A 6,775-nucleotide genomic window follows, 5' to 3' on the forward strand; every position below is an offset into this window, starting at 1 on the left:
CTCATTCTTTCTTGTCCTTCTATATCTTCTTTATTCTGACTTTATTCACATGGCAAAGATATTTACATTACACACATCTAGTTTTAATGTGGCAGCTGTTCCTATTTATCATATCCATTATAGGGTAACTTATAATATTGAGCATAGAAATAGCAAACTCTGCTACCCAAACAAAAAAATTAAAATATATTAACTATTGTAGTCTGCTTGTGGCCATTTTCAACCTTGCAATTTAATTAGCCAACCTCGATTAGGATCATTCGTCTCCTCTTTCTTATATAGACACGTAGCCCATATCTATGAGAAAATATATTTCCATATATAAACCACAAATAGTAGTATCTTCTTTCAGAATCACCATTAGGAGTCTTCACAGTAAGCATCTTAACACACACACACACATTGCTGAAGATAGCACATGATTGCATCAATTAGACCTCAGCAGTGTTATGAGGAATGCATGTTGTTCTTGATTCTGGGAGTCCAATGAACAAGTTAGTTTCCACATCTAAAGTTGGAATATTTTCTGAGAAGGTTGGATTTTCGCTTTTATTCTCTGTTGTTGTCTGATGATACAGCTCGATACCATACTGCACAGTAAAATATTCACTTACAAACTGATGAAATAATATTACGAGCATTATTTTATAGGTTTGACAAAAAGCACAGTGTATATACCTTTTCACAGAGCCTTGCGTTTTCTGCTGTAAGAGTTCGTTCCTGTATTGCAACAATACGAATCAGCATTTTGTGGCATTAAATCTTTCCATGGAGTCAAATTCATATATATACATATCTATGTAAGAACATCTATCAATTTGAAACCAACTGATTTTAGATCCAGAGACACCTATGAAGTTGCCACCTAATGGGCTAATGAGGTAGCTTGATGGGTAGATATTAAAAAAAAAAAAAAAAACACAATGATTAGATGTAGAAGTAGAACTACATTATTTTTGTGAATGTAGAGTAGATTTCCATTGAAGTAGAACTGATTTAGAAAGTTAACAAAAATTTCTTCTTCTTTTTTTTTTTTTAAATTTCTTACAGATATCACAACAAGGACAAGAAAATTAAAGGGAAAATATCATCTGAGGACCCTTGAAGAAATTTTATATCAATTGAGAAACTTAAGATTATGATATTGCATTACAACCCCATGATACTTATCTAAAAATAAAGTTTTATGAGAAAATACATAATTACCTCGGTTAATGAAAAGACCAAAAATTTGTTGTTAATAAAAAATAAATTGTTATCAAAACCTGAATAAATATTTATTTATACAGAATTAACACCTGCTCAATTCAATATGTTCTATCAGCTTTTATAATTTATTCATTTTTAAATGGATTGTTAATTATGAATAAATTGTTGTCAAAACCTAAAAGGTTTTTATTTAGAACTTTAGAGGTAATTAGATCTTTTTCCATAAAAACTTATTTTCACATAAGTACCATGGGGTGCAATGTAATATCAGAACCTTAAGGTCCTTGACTAATATAAAATTTCTTCAGTGGTCCTCAGCTAATATTTTCCCAACATTAAATGCAAAATCATATTCAAGTATTAAACCACCATCTCAATTAATGTGAACAGCATACATTTTCTCTTAGTCGCTCCATTTGTTCTAAAAAAGTCCGAACCTGGACAAACAAAAGTTGAGATTTAGGTATAAAATTAACAATATTTTCATAGTAAAACTCTGTATACTTATCAAGTCAATGATAACCTTTGTTTCTCGAACGTTGCTTACACTCTTTTGCAACTGCACTTGTATCTCTTCTAGTTCTTGAAGCGAGCATGAGCCTAGCTCTTCTCCCGAGAATTTCCTGAGTAATTGAAATTTTTTACAAGAGCAAAACTTTATTTTTGTGATGATCAATCCATTTTCACATCAATTTTAAAGAATTTTTTTTCAAATAATTGAAGTTCAAGTGTTGGCACAGAACCGTTTTGAAACTTCAAGAAGTTGAACCTTCTCCATCATACTTTCTGTTTCTTCCTTTAAAAGCTGCCATTGACAACACACGATACCATTCAAACATCAGCAACAAATTAATACAACAAAAACTAATTTATACACAAAGAAAATGAGGATGAAATGCTGTCGAAACGTTCAAAGCAAATCATAGATTTTTAAAAAAACAATGAGCATTAATTCAGGTGAAATCTCATTTTCACTTAATCTTTTAAAGTCCTCTCCGTCCTTCATAATTATTCAAAATTTTTAAAAAAACCTTTTTCATCAACAAATGTGCTGATTTTTTAATGCGTTATTTATCTACATGTTTGGCCTCGCTTAGGACATGAAATCTTAAGCTTAAGTTCTGAAGAGATGTATGTATCAATCATTGATCCTTCTTTATTTGCTGAATTCATCATTTTAAGATGTTTTCAAGATATTAACTCTATTCTACTTGTAAAGCTCTTTGGGAACTGTGACAATGCCACCTCCTCTATCCATGACACTAACACTGACTTCACAATGAAAGCATCAATGCCATGATCACAATTTTGAAAGATCAAAAGAGCACATACCAAAAGAAAGCCCCTCATCCATATAAACCTTATCTTACTTGTGAGGCTCTCTAATGTAAAACTCATGAACAGCTTAGTGTTGGATAGATCGTGTGTTATTTCTTTGTGCCTTGTTTCTTTGATAAGTACGTAACATTCAGTAGAATGCATGCGCATAATGAAAAAGATAAAGAAGAGGAAAAAATTAAAAACCTGCATGTTTTGTTCCATGTATCTGGTGGCTGTCTGAGCATCTCTCGTATAACTACGATACCGTTCAATTGTCTCTTGCAAGCTGTAGAATCGAAGCAATTAAGTATTTGCAGTAAAAGATATCAGATACGGCCTAGTTAATTTAATCTTTGAATAAATGGTAGTTTCTTAGGGAATGAGAATTATAGTAAAAAAAAAAAATTTACTCCCTTCTCTTCAAAATATAAGGAACTTGGTATTTAATTTGTAAATTTTTTCCATTTTATCTCATTTATTTATTAACCTAAATTCTTGTGTTTGTAAATTTATGACCCATTTTCTCACTCATCATGAATTGGAACCCAAACTATAGAGTGAAAAAAAAAACAATATATATTTTCATGCCAATAAAGATTCTATAGAAAATTCTTTATATTTTGGACCAGGGTGAATACTATTTTCAGAAGTTTCATTAGCCAGTATTCTCAATTTTTTCTCTATTTTCCCTCCATCCAAACGTAAATGAAATTTTGAAATGGACAATAAATTTTGAGATAATCCTCCTAGGTTGGTCATCAGTTTCATTATTTATTCAATATTGATTAAGGTTTATGCATATGATCATTTGATTCGATGGACGAAAAAGTTATAGAAGAGATAACAATTCTGTAATAAGATACCACTTTTTGGCTCTAACATAAATAATCTCTACTAGATGTGATCTGAAATTGAAATTAAGCTATGAAAAAATATAATATTTAGTCTCTATAGTTTTATTAGATTTTGCTTTTAGTTTTTGTAATTTTTTTCAGTATTTTTACTCTCTATAAAGACTAAAACCATTCAAAAAATGAAAATTATAGGGATTTAATTTGAAAAACAAAATTCACTCAATCTTTTTGAAATTATAGAAACTGAAAATACTAAAAAAAAACTATAGAGCCTAAAAACAAAACCTAATAAAACTATAATGATCAAAAATTATATTTTCCCTTAAACTTTAGATAGCCTACAGGAGAATTGTCATTATACACAGGAGACAAAATCTTTGATACAAATGAGATAGATATCTAACTAAAACATTAAGCTCAAATTAATATATTCTTTCTTTTTATTTATAAGTCACTTTCAACATTTTCACCAAAATCAAAAAAAATTTAAACTTTATTAACTCTATCTTAAAATTTAACAAGTTTTTAACTTTACCCTTATTAAATATACCTATTTTAAAAATATAAAATACTCTAACATTTAGTGATTTTTTTAACATTGAATAGGGGTAAAAGATTAAAGATAAACAAAATAATTATTAAGGTGCCCTGTAAATAGTATCAAAACAAATATTTTTTCTCTACCTTATAAATAGGATTAGAGGAGTAATGAACATATGAGTATGAAAGGTCACTTATAATGGTATGCAAAAAATGACAATGGATTGCCATATTACTATATATGTACTGTCAGGTTCATTTTTATATAAATTAGTGAAGTCAATTTTAAGCTTTTTTTTTGTCACAATAAATTCAACTAATTATTATATTTATAATTATAATTGTATTAGTATACAAGAAACCATTAGTGGACATAGTTAACATATATTGACCAGACAGAAACAAAATGCTAAACAGAGAAGAAATTGGCACCTTATCCTGCCATGCAATGCAATGGCTTTCCAAGTTTTTTATTTCATGGAACTGAATAAAGCAAAAATTAAAATTAGATTATAGTAATAATATAAATAAAAAAACATTTTTTACCTTCTCTGAAAAATTAATGAAAAGATACATTTAATTAATTAATGAAATGATACTTAAAAATATATAAAAATATTTATATTCTCTCCATCCTAAATTATAAGATACTTTTAGAGAAGATTTAATGTCCTAAAATATAAGACATTTTATATAAAATAAATTTTTATTAATTATACGTTTTTAATATTACTTTTTATATATTTTATTTTTTTAATATTCTTTTATTAATGTAGTATTAAATAAAAGATATTTTTAAAAATTTATATTTATATTTTAAAAAATAAAATAATAAAATATATTTAATAAATTTTATTAAAATGTAAAATTTTATTTAAAAGTATTATAAGACAGAGGTAACACACTTTTTAAAAGACACCACACGTCACTCAATATCTCAGTTCCTCCCGTCATGGGGAAGTGAACCTACTTATAACTAGAATTTGCTTCCCCACGCGCAAGGCGTTCTTTCTTTACTCAAAAAAAAAAAAAAAAAAAAAAAAAACAAAAAGAAGAAGAAGAAGAAGAAGAAAGAACTTATATTTTTTTAAATCTCAAAAAAAGTCATTACAAACACAAAGTCACAACAAAACATAAAATAGGTCCTGAAGAAGAAGAAGAAGAAAGAAAGAAAGAACTTATATTTTTTTAAATCTCAAAAAAAGTCTTTACAAACACAAAGTCACAACAAAACATAAAATAGGTCCTGACTTATCTTATAATGCTCGTCCTTATCCTTGATATAAAAGAAATTTTATTTTTTATTTGTTATTAATATAAAATAAAATTAGAATAATTATTTTTAGTTTTATTACTTGTCTATTTATTATGGTTTGAATTCTTAAGACAATAATTTATTATAGTTATTAATTATAAAAAATATAAAATTAAAAAAGTACACCATTTTTAATAATTTAAATGATACGTTATTTAATAAGCACATTTTTTTATGATGAACTTAATAAGCACAAAAATGATCAAACTTACCTTATAGTAAAGATAAAAGAGTAAATGATCTTTATGAATTGCAGTGCCCCAAAAAAGTGGAGGAGATATGATACTTTTAATAATGGTGTCTGAATTGGTATTTTGCGGATAAAATAACTCAGTTAGATTGATAAAACCGTAGCAATTTATAATCTGACAAAAGTAGAATTCAAATTCCCACTTCAGTGATAAAGACTTGTTAAGACACAGAATCCACCACCCTTCAGTAGTTGAGTTTACCTACTCGATCCTTAAAAGGAAAATTTCATTATATGATCGCGAGCTAAATCCAAGTACCTTGTTTAGTAAAAATTATTTGTCTAGTAAATGAAAATGATGAAGTTCTATGAAGAGTGATTTAAAAAAAATTATAATAAATATTTGTTAAAATATGTAATTTTGTTTATAAGAAACAAATCAATAAATAATAGTTTTTCTTATATTTAAAAACTGAGAAGATATAAATTAACTAGTAAAATAAGATAATACAGATCATCAAGCAATCACACAAACCGTAACTTTGTGTGTGTGACTGAAGAATATACAACAAACACATATACGTGCCTGGAGCTTGAAAATTCGTACAGCTTGCCTCTGGGGGAGAAGATGATGAGACCAACCTCAGCATCACACAGAACTGAGAGCTCAAAGGCCTTCTTTAACAGTCCATTTCGCCTCTTTGAGAATGTCACCTGCCTGTTCGTCGCGTTCTCTATACGCTTCATCTCCATCTTCCCTCTCACCATCTTTAATATTCTTCAATCCTCTCTGTAAAAATCTAAATCAGCAAATACCTCAGAGAAATTATAGAGTACTATATATATATATATATATGAACTGAAAAGGTATGGGTAGTTTCTACTTTCTGGAGAGATAGGTTGAAATTAATTATGGGAATACATGGGAAGTTCACCAAATTGGGGGGAAAAAACCAGATAACTTGATGCTATGAGTATGAGCAGAAATGGACTGAAAAAAAAAAGAAAAAGAAACAGAGAGTCAGGAGAAAAAGAAAATGAAAGTGAACTTTGAAATCCAAAAAGAGAGAGTACTGTAGAATACCTTCTTAGAACTATGAGCGAACTGGGGAGTTTCAGAAAGAGAAAGAGGAAGCCTAGGTTGCGGTGGAGAGAGGGGTAGTTGCTGTATTTATTATATATAACCCCTAAAATGAATTTATATATGTGACTAGCTTGGAATAAAACTTAAAAAAAATTGTCCAAAAAAACCTCACCACAAATTTATTTGCTAAGAAGGTCTTGGGTAAGATTCTAAAATTGGGTCTTTTGTTGATATTAATTGCTAAAGGTTAAATGATATAAATG

The 6,775-nt window shown here is 28.2% G+C and overlaps 1 protein-coding gene across 3 annotated transcripts; it reads right to left on the minus strand.

Annotated features, from left to right (window-relative positions):
- Nucleotides 1-261: 261 nt before the first annotated feature.
- Nucleotides 262-6,412, minus strand: LOC129289417 (MADS-box protein SOC1-like). Of its 3 annotated transcripts, none has more exons than XM_054926187.1 (8): nt 6,351-6,412; nt 6,015-6,228; nt 2,734-2,815; nt 1,953-2,014; nt 1,757-1,832; nt 1,605-1,646; nt 679-720; nt 262-590 (listed from the first exon to the last, which is right to left on the minus strand). In XM_054926187.1, exons 2-8 carry the CDS (start codon nt 6,194-6,196, stop codon nt 432-434), a joined length of 645 nt encoding a protein of 214 aa, XP_054782162.1. In that variant the 5' UTR covers nt 6,197-6,228; nt 6,351-6,412; the 3' UTR covers nt 262-431. The 3 variants fall into 3 exon arrangements, with proteins under 3 accessions (XP_054782162.1, XP_054782161.1, XP_054782163.1); XM_054926186.1 differs by having other exon boundaries at nt 1,733-1,832; XM_054926188.1 differs by lacking the exon at nt 1,605-1,646.
- Nucleotides 6,413-6,775: the final 363 nt, after the last annotated feature.

This window comes from Prosopis cineraria, unplaced genomic scaffold (assembly GCF_029017545.1).
Source record: "Prosopis cineraria cultivar Desert tree isolate PC_DT_omini unplaced genomic scaffold, ASM2901754v1 PC12, whole genome shotgun sequence".
In the NCBI taxonomy this organism is placed as follows: domain Eukaryota; kingdom Viridiplantae; phylum Streptophyta; class Magnoliopsida; order Fabales; family Fabaceae; genus Prosopis; species Prosopis cineraria.

Excerpts from the sequence above, each read along its gene's own strand:
- LOC129289417 (XM_054926186.1), bottom strand. The coding sequence starts at position 6,196 with ATGGTGAGAGGGAAGATGGAGATGAAGCGTATAGAGAACGCGACGAAC. Across the intron at positions 2,816-6,014 it reads TACGAATTTTCAAGCTCCAG|CTTGCAAGAGACAATTGAAC; the intron begins GCACGTATATGT and ends TCGATTCTACAG. Across the intron at positions 1,647-1,732 it reads GCAACGTTCGAGAAACAAAG|GTTCGGACTTTTTTAGAACA; the intron begins GTTATCATTGAC and ends TTGTTTGTCCAG.